The sequence below is a fragment of the Caenorhabditis elegans genome, chromosome III (genome assembly GCF_000002985.6).
Source record: "Caenorhabditis elegans chromosome III".
Taxonomy (NCBI): Eukaryota; Metazoa; Nematoda; class Chromadorea; order Rhabditida; family Rhabditidae; genus Caenorhabditis; species Caenorhabditis elegans.
In genome coordinates this window covers 927,838-947,418 of record NC_003281.10, presented here as the reverse complement: position 1 = coordinate 947,418, position 19,581 = coordinate 927,838, and the positions used below count along the sequence as shown (strand labels likewise).

General features: G+C 34.3%; 5 protein-coding genes and 1 pseudogene across 8 annotated transcripts; 5 read left to right on the top strand and 1 right to left on the bottom strand.

Annotated features, from left to right (window-relative positions):
* The first annotated feature begins 1,118 nt into the window (after nucleotides 1–1,118).
* fbxa-60 (F-box domain-containing protein) lies at nucleotides 1,119–2,686 on the top strand. Its single transcript, NM_064899.4, has 3 exons — nucleotides 1,119–1,367; nucleotides 1,670–2,288; nucleotides 2,331–2,686. Exons 1-3 carry the CDS (start codon nucleotides 1,141–1,143, stop codon nucleotides 2,544–2,546), a joined length of 1,062 nt encoding a protein of 353 aa, NP_497300.1. The 5' UTR covers nucleotides 1,119–1,140; the 3' UTR covers nucleotides 2,547–2,686.
* Nucleotides 2,687–3,942: 1,256 nt separating this feature from the next.
* On the top strand, nucleotides 3,943–7,478 carry fbxa-59 (F-box domain-containing protein). The gene is made up of 4 exons (NM_001384021.1): nucleotides 3,943–4,073; nucleotides 5,662–6,283; nucleotides 6,325–7,111; nucleotides 7,158–7,478. Exons 1-3 carry the CDS (start codon nucleotides 3,961–3,963, stop codon nucleotides 6,538–6,540), a joined length of 951 nt encoding a protein of 316 aa, NP_001370815.1. The 5' UTR covers nucleotides 3,943–3,960; the 3' UTR covers nucleotides 6,541–7,111; nucleotides 7,158–7,478.
* Nucleotides 4,551–5,514, top strand: T12B5.9 (annotated as a pseudogene). The gene is given in 7 exon segments: nucleotides 4,551–4,721; nucleotides 4,724–4,886; nucleotides 4,888–5,009; nucleotides 5,027–5,098; nucleotides 5,115–5,285; nucleotides 5,288–5,335; nucleotides 5,338–5,514. Coding segments are annotated over 7 exon segments (924 nt in total).
* A 503-nt stretch (nucleotides 7,479–7,981) lies between the features above and the next one.
* Nucleotides 7,982–8,550, bottom strand: fbxa-22 (DUF38 domain-containing protein; the record flags this gene model as incomplete). The annotated part of the gene is made up of 2 exons (NM_064897.2): nucleotides 7,982–8,173; nucleotides 8,224–8,550. 2 exons carry the CDS (start codon nucleotides 8,548–8,550, stop codon nucleotides 7,982–7,984), a joined length of 519 nt encoding a protein of 172 aa, NP_497298.2.
* An 807-nt stretch (nucleotides 8,551–9,357) lies between these two features.
* Nucleotides 9,358–9,964, top strand: fbxa-56 (DUF38 domain-containing protein; the record flags this gene model as incomplete). Its single annotated transcript, NM_001381721.1, has 2 exons — nucleotides 9,358–9,401; nucleotides 9,445–9,964. 2 exons carry the CDS (start codon nucleotides 9,358–9,360, stop codon nucleotides 9,962–9,964), a joined length of 564 nt encoding a protein of 187 aa, NP_001367990.1.
* Nucleotides 9,965–11,331: 1,367 nt separating this feature from the next.
* fbxa-55 lies at nucleotides 11,332–13,997 on the top strand. Of its 3 annotated transcripts, none has more exons than NM_001047409.4 (3): nucleotides 11,332–11,464; nucleotides 12,953–13,580; nucleotides 13,622–13,989. In NM_001047409.4, the coding sequence occupies exons 1-3, from the start codon at nucleotides 11,352–11,354 to the stop codon at nucleotides 13,832–13,834; spliced, it is 954 nt and encodes a 317-aa protein (NP_001040874.1). In that variant the 5' UTR covers nucleotides 11,332–11,351; the 3' UTR covers nucleotides 13,835–13,989. The 3 variants fall into 3 exon arrangements, 2 of the variants coding, with proteins under 2 accessions (NP_001040874.1, NP_001317783.1); NM_001330938.4 differs by having other exon boundaries at nucleotides 11,334–11,464; nucleotides 13,040–13,580; nucleotides 13,622–13,997; NR_138510.1 differs by lacking the exon at nucleotides 12,953–13,580 and having other exon boundaries at nucleotides 11,352–11,464; nucleotides 13,622–13,834.
* Nucleotides 13,998–19,581: the final 5,584 nt, after the last annotated feature.

Sequence of the window (19,581 nt, the reverse complement as noted above, 5' to 3'; positions counted from 1 at the left end):
ATGCAAACGCGCCCCACTAAACGCCGTGCAGCGTTATAGCGGAGTATCGTTTGCGCGGTACAGATGATTCGGTTTTTTATAGTAAAGCGACACAGATTAACTCTTCCTTCTACTTTTTCCGAAATATATATTTTTAATGAGTTTTTCCATATTTTCTCATTCCATTAATTCGTGTGGACACAGATCCACACGATCCGGTTCCTGTTTGCCCGTTTGCACGTCTTCAAGTCCATTTCCAACGTCAATCCCTCAATTTGGGCCTAAAATATAATTTATTTTCATACTTTCTTTATTATATTCAATCCACCCAAAACAAACGGGAATGGATAAATAAACTTGAATTCGTGTGATAATTGTGTTCTGTTATTGAATCCTCACAACATGCTTATCCGCGCGTCCTTCGATATTATGCTCCGAGTCCATCCGCGCGAATTGACCGTCAGTGGGTTTCCGACTCCCTTCGATTAGCTGACGTGTCAACAAATTAGGCATAAAGAGTTACATACACCTGGTCACATAGATTGATTTCAGCTAAAAATGCATGAATATATATTTTAAGATTGAAAACATGAATGAAAATTTAAATTGAACCCGAAACTATTTTAATTTGAATTGAATCAGTTGTATCGACATAGTGAGATTGTTTCTGGAAGTCAGTTGATGTCGAATACAATTTAGCCATGGACTATGTTTATTATAAAGTTCTAGAAACTTTTCTTTGATCTAACAAGCTCGTTCAAACAAGCAAACAAAAGGACAGTTTACAGGGGTCGCATATTATTATCCAAAATGAATGAAAATTCCATGTTGCAAAATTTCATAACTTTCACATTACTGACTCAAAAAAGCACACATCAGCTGTTACCTGATAAGAAAAATTATTGGAGAGCAAGTGAAAATTGAGAGACACAAAGAAAGAAAGTTAAACTGATAAAGTATTTCAAACTGACACAACCAGTCACATTTCTTTCGAAAAACTTTTTTATTCCTGTAAATGACAGCCGCATCACAATTTGACTTGGTTTTCATTTCATTTTCAATATTTTTTCATGTTAACTTGAATTTCTTAATTTCCTGATTCAATTTTCCAATCTTCAAGCATGTCTGATCAAATTTTTAGTTTTTCAGAAACTTTCTAAAATGACCGATATTACAGTTGGTATTACAGTTGGTATTATCGTTGGTATTTGGTTGGTAGGAAAGCTCCCGTGGCACTGTTTAGGTGCCACTATCCCCATCCGCCACAAGGGAAGTTCGCGCGATATCGCGCCAAAGACACATCAGAAAAATCTGGTATTGCCAACTTTTCTCAATATGCCTTTAAATATCGCTAATCTAGTTTTGGAAAAGATGGAGCTCAAGGATCTGTGAGTTATTATCATTTTTTTTCTTTAAATATTAAAAAAAACCGTTCATTTATTGCATAAGAAAACCCGGAAAATTCATTGAAATTCTCCATTTTTTTGTCAACGAAAAACTTAAACAATTTAAACTCTCGCGCAAAAAGCGACCGGGGACTGAAAAATGCTTGTCTGCGATGATTTTCAATATTTTTGTATTGTTACTTTGAATTTTTTCTGAATTTTCACTGTCCCGGTTTTTTTACATTTTGAAAGAAATAAAGAAATTTTCCAGAAGTAACACCATAATGAACATTTATTTGTTACAGACTAAAAGCGAGAAAAGTCTGTCGCAGTTTGAGAACCGCCGTCGATAAGTTTGGATTACGCTTTGATCAAATCAACTTGTTCTTGGGGAGAGATAACGTCGAAATATGTATGAGAGGAACTACAATCAGATATACTACTGCTGCAAATGGTAATTCGAATGTGACTCACAATGGACAGAAAACGATAATTGCTGAAGAAAACTTTGTTGAAAGAGCGGCCAAGGATTTTAAGATATTATCGAAGCACGCACGGAAAATTGACATTCGGAACTTTACGGAAAATAGACGCGACATTATTAAAACTTTCAATGAGATTTGGAATACTGAAAAATGTATTCTCGTAAAGGAAATAAGACTTCGGCACTTCTCATTTGATGAGGTTCTTACAAATCTTCCATGGTTTAATGCTAAAAAGCTCAAAACTATTGAATTAAATTGGATGAAGTCAATAGACCGTTTTGAACGTATAACCCAATTGGAGCAATGGAAAAATGCAGAAGTAGTTAAAATTGGTTCTAAGATTGCCAGTATAATGATTGTTCATTTTTTTCATTTCAAATGCTTCACTATTAACCATATTGACGAATTTCCAGCACAGGCTGCAATACAAATGAGAGATGTAAGATAACCCTGTTTTTCATTCAATTAATTTTTTTTTCAGGATCTTTTAAGAAGAAGTACATTCCAAAGTTGCTATATAATTTTTTACAAATCAAAGACAAATCCGATTGAAATTGCAAAAGTATTCAAACCGGACTACACTGGCGAAAACGTATTTAATATCGAATATTCAAATGGTAACGACAAATTCGATATTTCGCTTCAAGAGTTTTCATACTATTTTCTTTTGAATATGAACAGATCCCTTTCAGTTTGATTGTAAGTTTAAAAAAATCTTTTTGTCCGAGATTTTTGTATTTTTTTATCTTAATTTTCGTTCATTTATTATTGAAAAAAAAAATGCATTCTATTCACACAGGAGTAAAATTAGTCGCATCATTTGAAAGTGTAAGAAATACACTTAATTGTTAAAAGTTAATGATATACAAGAAATAGAGCTCAAAGAAGGTTTATGTATTTAGAAAAATATCATCACAGATAGTAAAATCTATGCAAAAATGTATATTTATTAACATAAAATCCACATGCCAGTTGTGAACTGATAAGAAAAAGTATTGGAGAGAATTGAGAGACACAAAGAAAGAAAGTTAAACTGATAAAGTATTCCAAACTGTCACACCCATTTTCAAATCGTTTTTAAATTTCTTTCGAACAACTTTTTTGATTCCTGTAAATGACGGTCATATTACAGTCTCTGTATGTTCGATTCCCAGAATTGGTTTTCATTTCATTTTTAATACTTCTCCTCGTTAGATTGAATTTTCTTATTTTACTATTTCAATTTTCCAATCATATATTTAGATATTCAGGAACAAATCAAGAAAGTTCACGAAATTATATTTTTAGACTTCGAAGAATTTTTTAGTTAACATTTTATTACAGAAAACCAAACACCATATCAATTTCCGATCGAAAATTTATTTTCAAACTGTCTTTGAAATGTTTTACTACGATATTTTGTCTTTTTGCACTATATAAGTAGTTTTAAACATTCAACAGTTGTCTTCCAGTTATAAATGGAGGATAAACGGGCAATTCTGGAAATGGTTCTCATAACTTGGTACATTGGGGTGACGATGAGGGAGAGTTTACAACCGATGACGTGTCTGAATGAATGGTCTCGTGCCAATTAGGCATACAGAGTCGCATACCCCTGGTCACATAGATTGATTTCAGCTAAAAATGCATGAATATATATTCTTAGAGTAAAAACATGAATGAAAATTCAAATTGAACCCGAAACTGTTGTAATTTGAATTGAATCAGTGGTATCGACGTAGTGAGATTGTTTCTCCAAAATGAATGAAAATTCCACCTTTGATGTTGCAAAATTTCATAACTAAAATTATAATAAATATTTGTATTTGCTGACTTAAAAATCACACGTCAGCTGTAAACTGATAAGAAAAAGTATTGGAGAGAATTGAGAGACATAGAGAAATACAGTTAAACTGATAAAGTATTCAAAACTGTCACACCCATTTTCAAATCGTTTTTGAATTTCTTTCAAAAAACTTCTTTTTTTTGATTCTTGATAATGACAATCATTCGATTCCCAAAATTAGTTTTCATTCCATTTTTAATACTTCTCCTCGTTAAATTGAATTTTTATATTTTTCAATTTTCAAATCTGTCTGGCCAAATATACAGATTTTCAGGAACTTTCCAAAATGGTCGACATCGATTCGAAGACACATCAGAGAAATCTGGTAATGCCACCTTTCCTCAATATGGATCTGCTGGTCACTAACCTAGTTTTGGAAAAAATGGATCTCGTGGATCTGTGAGTTATTATCTTTTTTCACTAAAAAAGAGTTTGGTCAATGAGGAAAAAGTCAGGAGAAAGTGAAAAAATATTACCTAGAAATCGTGTCGTGGCCTAGCAATCATAGATCGATTAGTTAATTTTCCGAGTGTCTAAAAATTGGAACCATGCAAAGTGTCGTATTTATTTTTCTAAAGGTACAACTGATAATTGAATGTGATGTGTAGATTTCAAGAAATAATTATTTTTGGCACAATTATATTCATTCCGTTTTCTAAAATGCTACATCATGCATTCCAAACTATTAGATTGTGAAAAAAGTTTTCTCCGAAATTTTTGAAAGTTTTGCCCCGGAAAGTTCTGCACCTTTCTGGACTATTCTATAATAGAATGTTGTAGATCATCCTAGAATCATCTCCCCCAAGCCTGTATAAAGCGCGCGCGCTTGCTGATCGAGCCACGATGAATGAACTTTCTCGACCACAATTTTGACTGCTCATCTTCTTTGAGTGGAAGAGTGGCGCTCGTGCGGCTGAGACGGCCGCTAAAATATGGAACGTGTTTGGCAAGGATACCGTCACTGATCACACTGTTCGCTATTGTTTCGCTCGCTTCGCTTCTGGATTTAAGAACCTCGATGACAATGACCGCTCAGAAAGGCCTTCTCTCATGATGATCAGTTGCGAGCCGCCGTGAGGGAGAAGCCGGATGAAACTACACGTGAATTGGCAACATAGTTCCAATGTAGTAACCACACCATCAGAAACCACTTCCACGTGCTCGGCTACAGAAGAGTGATGGCGAGATGGGTGCCTCATTCTCTTCTTCTTTCAGATGCAGACACGTGCGATGATCTGTCAGTCTCCGCTTCTCACTCAATAGAGGAAAGACTTTTTGGCGGACATAGTTACCGGAACCAAGAGCTGGCTACTCTATAATAACGCCACCTATTGTTCCGTCGGGATGTACATGACGAGAGGCCGCCCGTGCAGCCAAATCCGGAGCTCCATAATAAGAAGTGATTGCTGTGCTGCGCCTGGGGCGAAGGATATGCTGCTTTTGCTTCCGCAAGACAGAACAATCACGGCTTCCACCTTTTCTGATCAGCTGAACTCGCTCGCTCTTGCAGTCCAAGAAAAGCACCCAATACACTTCGCGGTCCACCTTCTTCACGACAACGCGCGCCCTCATGTGGCAAAGGACACCCAGGCCAAGTTGCAGGAGCTCGGCTGAATCATCCACTGTACTCGCCGGACATTGCACCTTCGGATTGTCACCTTTCCGCCCGCTCAAGCTGTTCCTTAGAGATCAGAAGTTTGCAAAGTTTGAGGACCTCGAAAAGGCAGTGAACGACTTCTTCGACTCGCGCTCGCCCGCGTTCTGGAAGAAGAGGGTCGACGATCCTCCCAATAGGTGGCTCACAGTTGTGAATAGTAATGATAATTATATGGTTGATTGATAGTGACTAAGAATAAAGTTAATGAGAAAATGAACTGGAGTGAAATTTCGGAGAAAACTTTTTTCACAACATAATATAACAGCAATAGAGAAAAATTTTCAAAACTAACATCATAGCCACACTGAAATAACCAGTTATTTGTTACAGACTGAGCGCGAGAAAAGTGTGTCGCAGTTTGAGAACTGCTGTCGATGAATTTGGATTACGTTTCGGTGTCATCGTTTTTCTCTTGAGGAAAGATAAAGTCGAAATATGGTGGGGTGAAACTGAAATCATATATACTAAAACAGCAAATGGCAGTACGAATGTTTTTCACAATGAACAGACAAAGTTGATTGATGGAGAAAACTTTATGGAAAGAGCTGCCAAGGATTTTAAAATAGTATCGAAGCACGCACGGAAAAATTACATTGTTAACTTCACGAAAAATAGATGCGACATTGTTACAACTTTCATTAAGATTTTCAAAGCCGAAAAATGTATTCACGTAAAAGAAATAGATCTTAGCACTTTCGGTTTTGATGAAGTCCTTACGATTCTTTCATGGTTTGATTCTAAAGAGCTCAAAACTATTGAATTAAGATGGATGGATTCAATAGACCGTTTTGAACGTATAACCCAATTGGAGCAATGGAAAAATGCAGAAGTTGTTAAAATTGATTGTTCTGAGATTGCCAGTACAATGATTGTTCATTTTTTTCATTTCAAATGTTTCACTATTAACCGCACTGACGAATTTCCAGCACAGGCTGCAATACAAATGAGAGATGTAAGATAACCCTGTTTTTCATTCAATTAATTTTTTTTCAGGATCTTTTAAGAAGAAGTACATTTCAAAGTTGCGATATATCTTTTTACAAATCAAAGACAAATCCGATTGAAATTGCAAAAGTATTCAAACCGGACTACACTGGCGAAAACGTATTTAAGATTGAATTTTCGAATGGTAACGACAAATTCGATATTTCGCTCCAAGAGGTTTCAGACTATTTTTATTTGAATATGAAAAGATCCCTTTCAGTTTGATTGTAAGTTAAAAAAAATCTTTTTGTCCGAGATTTTTGTATTTCTTTTATCTTAATTTTCGTTCATTTATTATTGAAAATAAAAAAATGCATTCTATTCATACAGGAGTAAAATTAGTCGCATCATTTGAAAGTGTAAGAAATACACTTAATTGTTAAAAGTTAATGATATACAAGAAATAGAGCTCAAAGAAGGTTTATGTATTTAGAAAAATATCATCACAGATAGTAAAATCTATGCAAAAATGTATATTTATTAACTCAAAATCCACATGCCAGTTGTGAACTGATAAGAAAAAGTATTGGAGAGAATTGAGAGACACAAAGAAAAAAAGTTAAACTGATAAAGTATTCCAAACTGTCAACACTTTTTTCAAATCGTTTTCAATTTCTTTCGAACAACTTTTTTGATTCCTGTAAATGACGGTCATATTACAGTCTCTGTGTGTTCGATTCCCAGAATTGGTTTTCATTTTATTTTTAATACTTATCCTCGTTAGATTGAATTTTCTTATTTTCCAGGTTCAATTTTCCAATCATATATTTAGATATCCGCGATACAATTAAGAGATGTAAGATAATAAATATTGTTTTTCAGTTCATTTTCTTTTTTTGCAGGATCTTTTGAGAAGGAGTACATTTCAAAGCTGCTTGATTTATTTTGAAAAATCAAAGACAAAGACAAATCCGATTGAAATTGCAAAAGTATTCAAGCCAGACTATACCGGCAGCAATGAATATGAGATTGAATTTTCAAATGATAACGATAAATTCAATATTTCGTTTCGACATTTACCTGTACATAAAAAAATCTATTTCTTACTCGAGGTGGAAAGATTGTTAAAACCCCTTTCAGTTTGATTCCGGGATATCCCGAAAAATATTTTGTTTATTTTTTAATAAATTTTCGTTCTTAAATTAATAAACGAAATTCTTGTTCATGTTGTTAGTTTTGAGTAAAATTCGGACGGGAGTAGAATTGGAATGCTAAAAAGTTGCACACAGTCATTTTTTAGTGTCCTTGATGGTTATCGTGCTTATCGAGAGATAGTAGAATGAGAGCACGTGAGCAAAATCAAAAAGAGTTCAAAGAATTTAATTATAAAACTTTTGAAAAAGCTTATTTAGAAAAATTAAAACTGTTGAGATTTAAGTTCTAGAGATTTTTAAAATTGCGTGCAAAAGGGTTTCAGCTAGGTTATTTTTTTGAGATTGTAGTCAGAGCACCCTTCTACAGACTTTTTACAGAAACTTTTGCAGGAACAGGGACTGGGGGATCTGTTGATGACTTGTTAAGCATTCTTGGGGTTTTCAAGTTCCCAGCAGTTTTCACGGAATTTCCGGGATTTCGATGATAGTTATTGTATCAGCTATTCAATAAAAAATATCAAAATGAAATTTTTTTTTAAATATTTATCCCGATACCTAAAAAATAATTATAATCAAGCTTCACAATTTTTCAATCTCTCGATAAAAAGCCCCCATTCCTGGGGAACATTTGAATAATTTCGAAATTCTATGGAAAACTCTTTATAACCAGCATACTGAAACATTTTTGCAAGCTCAACCGGATCTGACTTTGATCCTTTAAATGTGATCTTGCATTTCTGGAATTTACTTCTTGTCAAGAGATCCTGAAATTTTACAGATTTAGATAGAAAAAACACACAGAGTTAAAACTTACATCTCGAATTTTAATTGCAATTTCTATTGGAAAATCGGAAACTTTGATGGAAAACTGTTCGAAGTGAAACAGATATTCAATTCGTTTGCAGGAAAACAGAGACTCGGATAGTTTGAATATTTTTGCATTTTTCCATTGCTCCAGATGAGCAAACCTCTCAAGTTGATTGCTTATTTCAGTATCCGACAACTGAATCTGCTCGAGAACTTGAACATCAAGCCACGGCAAAATTCCGAGAATCTCTGTGGCTGAGCAATACACAAGCTCTAATTTCTTCACGTGAACGCACTTTTTGGCTTTCAAAGCGTTTATAAAAGAGGTGACCATGCGGCGAGCTCCAACTAGGCATAAGCGGAGCCGTGAAGCATGTTTTAGTACGGTTTCCAGGTCCTGAAAAGCGATTTTCCTATAGTTTTCTCCGTTGATGGTCTTATATTGTCCATTGCATGATATAGTTGTACTTTCATTTTCTGCAGCAGTAGCAGCAGTGTATTCGAATTTCAGTGCGATCAACTGCGGTTCTGAGGCTTTGGCACACTTTTCGGGTGACGAGTCTGAAATTGATTTGAATTTGGCAAAGTTTATGGCTAGTAAGTGCCTATGGCTAAGAACTTGCTGACGTCACAATTTTTTGGAAAAATATTCCCGCATTTTTTGTAGATCAAACTGTAATGAGACAGCCTGACGCCACGTGTGGCCACAAGACTTTTGCGCACAGACCCGCGAGGCGTCGGCCGCAGCTTTTGGCAACTCACAGATCCTCGGGCTCCGGGGGCAGGAGTATAAAAGAAGCCCGTCCGCAAGGACGGGCACATTTTATCGTCAAACCCCAAGCTATCTTCCAACATTGTTTCATCCTTTTCTTATTCTCCACTCTGTTATATTTTCCCCCTTTCTTATTGTCTCCTACTTGTGACTCAAATAAAAAAAAGGTGCATCGATCGGGAAACAAACCGGGTGGCCGTGGACTAAAAAATCCCAGGCCACAATGATTTTCAATATTTTTGTATTGTATTGCTGAAAGTCATCTTCTTAATTCCCCTCTCCCAGTTTTGATGGGCAGATTTTAAATAAATTTTGAAAAAAATAATTAATCTTTGGCATAATTATATTTAGGTAATCCGTTTTCAAAAAATGCTCGTATTGCATAAGACACCAATAGAGGAAATTTTCCAAAAGTAACATCATTGCTACTCTGAAATGAACATGTATTTGTTACAGACTGAGAGCGAGAAAAGTCTGTCGCAGTTTGAGAACTGCTGTCGACAAATTTGGAATACATTTTGGTTGCATCGGTTTGATCTTGGGGAAAGATGTAGTCAATATATGTTGGAATGGAATTGACGTTGAAGAGATTGAAGATGTATTTATGTCTCAATACGAATACATCAGATATACTGAAGCAGCAAATGGCAGTACGAACATGATTCACAATGGACATGAAAAGTTAATCGATGGAGAAAACTTTGTGGAAAGAGCGGGCAAGGATTTTAAAATAGTATCGAAGCACGCACAGAAAATTGAAATTTTCAATTCAAATGATGACAACATTGTTACAACTTTGAATGAGTTTTTGAAATTCGAAACATGTATTCTCGTGAAGGATGTAAAATTATGGAACTTATCTCTTGATGATGTTCTTACGAATCTTCCACGTTTTAATGCTAAAGAACTCAAAACTATTAAATTGGAATGGGTGAAGTCAATTGACCAATTCAAAAGAATAATCCATTTGGATTAATGAGGGAATGCAGAAGTATTTAGAATTAATAGTCTTAAGTGTACGATTGCCAGTACAATGATTGTATATTTTTTCCATTTCAAATGTTTCAATATTCACCAGGTTGACGAATTTCCAGAACAAACCGCGATACAAATAAGAGATGTAAGATAATCTTGTTTTCCATTTAATTCGAACTAATGTGATCTATTTTAAATTGAAAAGATTGTGAAAATTTTTTAAATATTGATCGAAAGTGAAGAAGCTTAAACACATTTTCATATTCTGGCAAGTTTTGGTATTTCTAAGTTTTTTTTGATTAATAAATTTAAAAACACTTCAAAAAATTTTCTCTTTTGGTCCATCTTACCAGGATTTTCAGATAGAAAAAATACAGACAAAACACAATAGAGAAAAAAAACGTCATCAAGAGTAAAATCAAATCAAGAATATTCAAAGGAGAGATCAAGACGTGGAAGGAAAAAGGACAAATTAAGAATAAGATCAGATCAGTGTTGCTTCATAGTAGGTAGCGTTTTGTTAACAAAATAGTGTCTCCTAAGTTTAGTTTTTCCTGCGCGCCAGAAATATTTCTTTTTAGAACGAGTGTGGGCCTCATGATGCTCAAAAAACTCATATGTTTTTAAATCTATTTTACCAGTATTCATTCTGATGATCTGATTATTTGGATTCTGTCATACTTGGTTAATTATTGATTAATTAAAAAAACATATATCTAAAGTTTTTTTTTTTTGAGATTACAGTCAGAGCATCTCTTTAACGGCTCGTTAACTACCCATACTGCCAAAATTCAGCAATCGATCCTGAAACGGCGTTTTTCGGCAGAGAAGGACGGGGCTGTGAGCTTTTTTGCTGATTCTTTTTGCATTTAGCATTCGAAATATTCATTTATGTCCCATTTATACAGATTTAAATGAAAGTTGAACCACGTCGTACACTTGTAAACTCCGCCAGCCTCTGTGGAGCAAAAAAGTCCAATGATAGATTGATAAATTTCGAGAGTAGATCATTGTCATTTTGGCACCTTTTTTTTTAACATTTTGCCTATTGCGCTACTCTACCTGGGAAAAGTTATAAATTAAATTCATTGACTCAAAAACCACATGTCAGCGGAAAACTGATAAGAAAAAGTATTAGAGAGAAAAAGAGAGAGACATAGAGAAAGAAAGTTAAACTGATAAAGTATTTCAAACTGTCACAACCAGTCAAATTTCTTTCGAAACACTTTTTTATTCCTGTAAATGACAGCCGCATCACAATTTGACTTGGTTTTCATTTCATTTTCAATATTTTTTCTTGTTAACTTGAATTTCTTAATTTCTTGATTCAATTTTCCAATCTTCAAACATATCTGACCAAATTTTTAGTTTTTCAGGAACTTTCTAAAATGACCGATATCGCGCCGAAGACACATCAGAAAAATCTGGTATTGCCAACTTTTCTCAATATGCCTTTAAATATCGCTAATCTAGTTTTGGAAAAGATGGAGACCATGGATCGGTTAGTTATTTTTCCGAGTGTTCCAAAATTAGAACCATTCAAAGTGTCGTATTTCCTTTGTAAAAGTACAATTAAACATTAAATGTGCTGCGCAGAATTTAAGAAATATTTGTTCTTTGGCACAATTCTATTCATTCCGATTTCAAAAAAGGCTTGTTTTGCATTCCAAGCTAAAATATCAATAGAGGAGATTTTCTAAAAAGTAACTTCATAGCCACACTCAAATAAGATTTATTTATCAGGTTGTCCCATAAGTTTTTGTACTTTTTTTCAAATATTTTTCCAAAACTTCTAGAAAGTTTTAAAATTTTTTCATCGTAGGTCGTGTCAAGGTCGGGTCGTCCCCTTTCAGAAAAGATTCATTTCATCCATTTCTACTTTGCCACGATGACAATCATCAAACTTGAACGTCGAGACGTTAGATTGCTTCTTCTTTATGAATTTCGTCTTGGTCATTCAGCAATGGAAGCGGAACGAAACATATGCGGTGCGATAGGTGAGGGAGCACTCTCTTATAATACAGCAAAGAGTTGGTTTCAAAAGTTCAAGAACGGCGACTTCAGTCTCGAAGAAATAGAACGTTCTGGGCGACCGGTAGAGTTAAATGAAGAAGACCTAGTGAAGCTGGTGGAGGAAGAGCCTCGTCTTAGTCTTCGTGAAATGGAAGAGAAGCTTGAGTGTTGTCATAGCACAATTGCACGTCACTTGGGTCGCCTTGGTTTTACTTCAAAACTTGGAATTTGGGTGCCTCATGAACTTTCGGCATCACAGAAGCTCACTCGGGTCAACGTTTGTACTCAACTTCTAACTTTTCGTCGAAAGTTCGATTGGCTGAACAATCTGGTTACTGGAGATGAGAAGTGGGTGCTCTATGTTAACCATTCCAGAAAACGTCAATGGCTTCCGATCGGTGAGAAAGGAATACCGACGCCAAAGCCTGATCTTCACCCAAAAAAGATTATGATCTGTGTCTGGTGGGGTGTTCAAGGACCCGTGCACTGGGAATTGTTGCCAACTAATAAAACTATCACTGCTGATTACTATTGTGCCCAATTGGACCGAGTTGCAGAAAAGACCAACGGAAAATATGAAAAACTATATTTTCTTCACGATAATGCTAGGCCTCATGTCGCCAAGAAGACTTTCCAAAAGCTGCAAGATCTTGGTTGGACTGTTTTACCGCATCCACCATATTCTCCAGATCTCGCACCAACCGACTACCATTTGTTCTTGTCTCTCAGTGACTACATGCGCGACAAGCAATTCGACGACGAAGAGCATCTCAAAACTGAACTCTCCACTTTCTTCTCATCGCGTTCGCCGGATTTCTTCTCCCGTGGCATCATGATGTTACCTAGTAAATGGCAACAAGTGGTGGACACTAATGGTGAATACTTGTGTGAATAGTACTACTTGTCGCTTGAGAGAAATAAATTTTTTTCAAAAAAAAAATAGTACAAAAACTTATGGGACAACCTGATATTACAGACTGAGAGCGAGAAAAGTCTGTCGCAGTTTGAGAACTGCTGTCGATAAAATTGGATTACGTTTTGACTACATCTATTTGTACTTGAGGAAAGATGAAGTCGAAATATGGAGTGGAACTGAAATCATATATAATACAGCAGAAAATGACAGTTCGAGTTCGAATGTGATCCACAATGAACAGACAAAGTTGATTGACGGAGAAAACTTTGTGGAAAAAGCGGCCAAGGATTTTAAGATATTATCGAAGCACGCACGGAAAATTGCAATTCGGAACTTTACGGAAAACAGATGCGACATTGTTACAACTTTCATTAAGATTTTCAAAGCCGAAAAATGTATTCACGTGCAGCAAATAGAACTTAGTTACTTTTCATTTGATGAAGTCCTTACGATTCTTTCATGGTTTGATGCTAAAGTGCTCAAAAGTATTGAATTAGATGGGATAAAGTCAATTGACCAATTCGAAAGAATAATCCATTTGGAGCATTGGAAAAATGCTGAAGAATTTAGCATTAATAGTCGTAGAGTTGAGTGTACGAATGCCATTGTCCATTTTTTCCATTTCAAATGCTTTTATATTTACAAATTGGACGAATTTTCAGCACATACCGCGATACAAATAAGAGATGTAAGACAACCTTGTTTTTCATTTAATTATCTTTTTTGCAGGATCTTTTGAGAAGAAGTACATTCCAAAGTTGCACGATATATTTTGTCAGTTCAAAAATAAATCCGATGGAAATTGCAAAAGTATTTAAATCGGACTATGGCAATGAATTTAATATCGAATATTCAAATGGTAACGACAAATTCGGTATTTTTCTTGAAGATTTGCAGTATCTGAATAAAAACCATTTTAAATTGAATGTGAAAAGATTGTGAAAATCCCTATTAGTTTGATTGTAAGTAAAAAAGTCTGAAAAAGTGGTTCTTTTCCGAGATTTTGTTTTGTTTTTCATTTTACTATTTTTTTTGGAAATAAATAAATCCCATTCTATTCATACTTATTGGTACCATTTTTATGAATAAAAACATTTCAAAGAAATTGGCTTTCCTAGTTTAGTACGTATTACCAGGATTTTCAGAATTCAGTCTGTCTCCAGTGTTTCAATCATAAATTTTCGGATTGAACCTATTGAAATTCCAGAACTATTAAAATGAGTGTTCCCTAACCCCATGAAGACTTTTCAGAATTCAGCTTGTCTCATAAGCTTTTTCCATGACAATTTGGTTTGTTTGTGTGATAGTTTAAACGAGAGTTTGTCGTTTCATTAAAAAGTGTAAGAAATACACAGAATTGATAAAAATTGATGATGTACCAATACAAAAAAGTGAAACTGAAATAAACTTTTTTGTAGAAAAAATTCATCAAAGAAAGTAAAATCCATGAAAATAATGTTTTACAAAGCTTCCAAAATTAGATATTATACCATAAAATCAAGAGAGTTCACGAAATTATATTTTTAGACTTCGAAGAATTTTTTAGTTAACATTTTATTACAGAAAACCAAGCACTATATCAATTTCCAATCGAAAATTTATTTTCAAACTGTCTTTGAAATGTTTTACTACGATATTTTGTCTTTTTGCACCATATAAGTAGTTTTAAACATTCAATAGTTGTCTTCCAGTTATAAATGAAGGATAAACGGGCAATTCTGGAAATGGTTCTCATAACTTGGTACATTGGGGTGACGATGAGGAAGAGTTTACAACCGATGACGTGTCTGAATGAATGGTCTTGTGCCAATTAGGCATACAGAGTCGCATACCCCTGGTCACATAGATTGATTTCAGCTAAAAATGCATGAATATATATTCTTAGAGTAAAAACATGAATGAAAATTCAAATTGAACCCGAAACTGTTGTAATTTGAATCGAATCAGTTGTATCGACATAGTGGGGCTGTTTGTGGAAGTCAGTTGATGTCGAATACAATTTAGCTATGGACTGTTTTTATTATACAGTTTTAGAAACTTTTTTTCTATCTAACAAGATTGTTCAGACAAGCAATTATTATCCAAAATGAATGAAAATTCCACCTTTGATGTTGCAAAATTTCATAACTAAAATTATAATAAACCAGCCGATGACCGCGCCTCCGGCGCGGCCAACGACTGGCGGAGTTTAAAATGTAAAACGCATAGATGCCCTTTTAATCATTCACAAATGCCTCATCAAAATAAAGTCGGCACTTTATCGATGAAATCGCATTTTCACTTTCCATGGTATACGATTCAGAAAACTCACAGAGACAATTAGAATTTTCTGGTTTTTCTTACACATTGTCATTATCAGGCTTTCGAAAAAATTTTACAGAGCTATATTTTTTTTAAATAACTTAAAAACTTTTCTTAACTGGAGAAGTCTGAATAATTAATTACTAAGTTCTTTGAACATTGCTGTAGCAAAACAAAGAAAAAGTCCTACAGGGGTTCTAGAACATTTCAGAATTTTCCCGAATTTTCCAGTTCTTGAAACTTCCAGAAGGAACTAAAACAAAAATAGTTTTTCAGAAAACTTGAATTTCCCTCAAAAAAATGTTCTCATAAATTTTGAATTTCCCGCTCAAATTTTTATGGGTCTCACCACAATGGGTCTCAGCACGATAGGTCTCACCACAACAATTCCAGAAATTTCACGAATTTTCTCGAATTTTCCAGAAGGTTCTAGAACATTCCAGAATTTTCTCGAATTTTTCAGAAGCTTCTAGAACATTCCAGAATTTTCTCGAATTCTTTCTCGAACTCTCTGTGGCTTCCCACTATATTTTACTCTCTCTGGCTTCCCACTATATATTTTAATCTCTGTGGCTTCCCACTATATTTTACTCTCTGTGGCTTCTCACCATATTTTACTCTCTCTGGCTTCCCACTATATTTTACTCTCTGTGGCTTCTCACCATATTTAACTCTCTCTAGCTTCCCACTATATTTTACTCTCTCTGGCTTCCCACTATATTTTACTCTCTCTGGCTTCCCACTATATTTTACTCTCTGTGGCTTCCCACTATATTTTACTCTCTGTGGCTTCCCAATATATTTTACTCTCTGTGGCTTCTCACTATATTTTACTCTCTGTGGCTTCCCACTATATTTTACTCTCTGTGGCTTCCCACTATATTTTACTCTCTGTGGCTTCTCACTATATTTTACTCTCTGTGGCTTCCCACTATATTTTACTCTCTGTGGCTTCCCACTATATTTTACTCTCTGTTGCTGGCCGCTCACCAAAATTAGTGACTCTGGCCGTTCACCAAAATTAGTGACTCTGGCCGTTCACCATAAGAAGTGACTCTGGCCGTTCACCAAATATAGTGACTCTGGCCGTTCACCATAAGAAGTGACTCTGGCCGCCACCATTTTATTTTTTGTCTAACATTTTCTTTTTCGTCTATTATTTTAATTTTCGTCTAACATTTTATTTTTCGTCGAACATTTTTCAGTTTTTGTCTCACATTTAATTCAGTAAAATGCCATGAAACATAGTTCAAAGTTCACGAAATGTGCACGAAAAGTTCACGAATTTTTTTTACACATCAAAGCACCAAGAAGCTGGCTGAATCAGCTTTAGTTTATAGGTTTATATAAACTAACTTCCTACTAAGTCACGAATACAAATACACATTTTTTTCTTTTTTTTATTTGCAAAACCGAGATATACATTTTTGCGCGCTTTTTTAAAATTAATTTCTATATTGTTGTTATTTATACAATTCAAATAAGGTGAAAGTTTCCTTTCTTGATGATTTCTTATAGGTGGTGAACCACCTGTGAGTGGATTTTTTTGTTATGTTTCACTTCAAAAAAATTATCTTGTTTTCCTTTTCAGAGAAGTTTCCAAACATTTGGTAGCAGTAAGTCGGTGTTTATTGTCTTGTGTCTGTGGCATCCATTCGTCTCCTCAAACCAATACTCACGAGGTTCCATAAAACAGTTGGCGGCACTGCTCACTGCTGATCTATCTTTCCTTCTTATTTTCTTTTTATTCTTATTTTCCCGTTGTAACTTGTGTTTTCATTCATAATGTGATCGACAGTGAGAAAGATGTCTGTCTTCATGTGGTTTTGTAGATTATCAAATCTAGTTTGAATTACATATTTTCGTTCTTGTTGATGTTCCAATAGTAGGAATACATTCAACTAGACCTTTCATGAGTTTTTATGAGCATTTATTTCTTACTTTTATTTCACGCTACCCTACCATATAAAAATACAATTATAATCCGACCTTTCCCTTTGTCATGTACCCTGCTCTTACCCTATACCCTATACCGTTGACTTGGTCGTTTCTCAGTATTTCATTTTTGAAAACAATAATCACATAAGTTACATTTTACGTATGTTTAAAAAGAAATAACATAATACGGGAAATGCAAAGGTCAGGTATTTGCCGAATTGATCTTCATTCATTTCTCTATTTCAATTAAACATTATGGGAATTTTATCGCAGCTCAAATAAAAAATGTGACAATACAATTTGGCCGAAGATATTGATTTTGTCTCCAAAAATTTTGTAAAATGACACAAAATTGAGTTATTTTGATGCTTAAGCAGACACAATACACGGAACTTATTCAGAAACCAGATATTTGTCAAGAATTCGGTAGTTTTGGTGCTCCAAAATACACTTTTTTTTAAATATTAAATTTTTCGGAGTTTTTTGATCACGGCAAATTTGCCGAGCACGGCAAATTTTCAGATTTGCCGCACACACCTGGTTTGAACTTATCCGAAGATGGTCGATATAAAATTGTTTTCTTTATTCATAAGGCACTTGTGTGTTATCAGAACGCAATTTAAAATCAAATTTTTTTTGTAATACGGTTGGAGTTTTTGTATTTCAAGACTGTTAGGAAATAATCATGTCTAATTGTAAGCCAAAAAATATAAAATTCCCATCATGTGTTATTAAAATAGAGAAATGAATGAAGATCTAATGTATAATAATTCATGTTGCTCATGAGACACTTAAAATTGTTTCAGCAAACATTTTCGAAGCTTTAAAATGATTTATAACCAGAAAGTGTCGAACACATATATCCTAGAAGAAAGGTTTGGAAAACTTCGCAATGTCAAAAATTTTATGCAGGAGCCAATTTGAAATTTCCTCTTTAAAATAACATTTTCAAAATAAACAATGTTTCTCATGCTGTCGACTTTTTGCGTACCATTCTGAATCTATCTCACTCAGTCCATCAATTTTCGTATCATCTCTAACCGATTATTCAAATTTCATTTTCCGCACTTTCATATCATGAATTCATATCGCGAGGGCGGAGCCTAATCCTTTAATTCCCTCGCAAAGCTTATCCCCCACTCTGTTTTCTATCATCACGCGGAGCACCACACAAAACAAATGAGAATGGAACTTAAATCTAATTTATGTCTTCTTTTTCGTTTTTTTTCAATTGACTTGCAGTATCTGCATGTCTTACAAATTTTCCCCTTTTTCCAAATAATTTCTACGGGACCACTTATCTATTCAAATATTCTGATCCAGTATTCCACTTTAGCATATCATTTATAAAATATTCCATGTTTACTGCAAGTTGACTTGTTTCCTGTTAAAATAAAAACACGTCGTCATGGGGACTTGTTTGGGGTGGCAATAAGTTAGTTTCATATCGAATTTTTTGAAATTTGGGGAATTATGTTATTAACCATGACAAGTATTTTACCGGCCCAGTGACCCAGCTCCGAGCCCCACTTGTTTGAAGCATCTTGCCGATCTCTTTTATTTTCAGCTTTGGTCTTAGGTTTTTTATGTGCGGAGTATTTTTGCAATGTAAGAGTACAATAAAAATGTGTTTGTTCGTTCAAAACAAAAATTTTTGTTGATCGTCAAAACTTTTCAAAATATAGGTACTTTTCCTATTTCTGCCCCCCAAAAAATGTGTTCGAGAATTTCATTATTGAAACGTGAACTTTTTTTGTAATTTCAGGCTTAGTATTGTTGTTTTCTGAGCTTAAAAATTGGAATAGTATTGAAATAAACATTCACGTGTGAATTTAAATTAAAAATTGAGTGTTATAAAATTGAAAAACATTTTGGGGGGGGGGCACAAATCGGAAAAGTACCAAAATATATTTTGGAGGATAGTTTCGATTTTTTATAAATACAAAATGATGAAACCGAAGATATGCAATTTTTCAACATACAAAACATTTGAGTTTGAAATTCCTACTAGTTTTTGTTCGTGCTTGTTTTTACAAAAAAAATATAAAAAATAATTTCTTGAATTTTCCTATTGCTTTTTAATTATTTAAAGGTGGAGTAGTACCAGTAGGGATTTTGTCTAAAATTCATTTATAACGATAAAAAACGACCAAATATCATAGTAAAAACGCTCCTAAAAATTTGTAAAAATTTTTTAGATTTTTCCTAATTTCCGGTCAAGTTTTAGCAAAATGCCAATGTTTTGAAAAATACGAGCTTTTGAGGAAATCCAAAGCAATATCGCATTTTTTGACCCTCACAGTGTTTTAATACGAATAATTAAAACCAAATTAAAGCATTAAAAATGTAGGAAAATTCTTTTTTTTGTTTGACTTCCAAAATTATGAGTAGCAAAAGCTGAGTATTTGTCACTTTTTGACAGTAAATAAAAAATTTTCATTTGGCACCAT

Excerpts from the sequence above, each read along its gene's own strand:
- fbxa-60 (NM_064899.4), top strand. The coding sequence starts at position 1,141 with ATGACCGATATTACAGTTGGTATTACAGTTGGTATTATCGTTGGTATT. Across the intron at positions 1,368-1,669 it reads AAGATGGAGCTCAAGGATCT|ACTAAAAGCGAGAAAAGTCT; the intron begins GTGAGTTATTAT and ends TATTTGTTACAG. Across the intron at positions 2,289-2,330 it reads CTGCAATACAAATGAGAGAT|GATCTTTTAAGAAGAAGTAC; the intron begins GTAAGATAACCC and ends TTTTTTTTTCAG.
- fbxa-59 (NM_001384021.1), top strand. The coding sequence starts at position 3,961 with ATGGTCGACATCGATTCGAAGACACATCAGAGAAATCTGGTAATGCCA. Across the intron at positions 4,074-5,661 it reads AAAATGGATCTCGTGGATCT|ACTGAGCGCGAGAAAAGTGT; the intron begins GTGAGTTATTAT and ends TATTTGTTACAG. Across the intron at positions 6,284-6,324 it reads CTGCAATACAAATGAGAGAT|GATCTTTTAAGAAGAAGTAC; the intron begins GTAAGATAACCC and ends ATTTTTTTTCAG.
- fbxa-55 (NM_001047409.4), top strand. The coding sequence starts at position 11,352 with ATGACCGATATCGCGCCGAAGACACATCAGAAAAATCTGGTATTGCCA. Across the intron at positions 11,465-12,952 it reads AAGATGGAGACCATGGATCG|ACTGAGAGCGAGAAAAGTCT; the intron begins GTTAGTTATTTT and ends CTGATATTACAG. Across the intron at positions 13,581-13,621 it reads CCGCGATACAAATAAGAGAT|GATCTTTTGAGAAGAAGTAC; the intron begins GTAAGACAACCT and ends TCTTTTTTGCAG.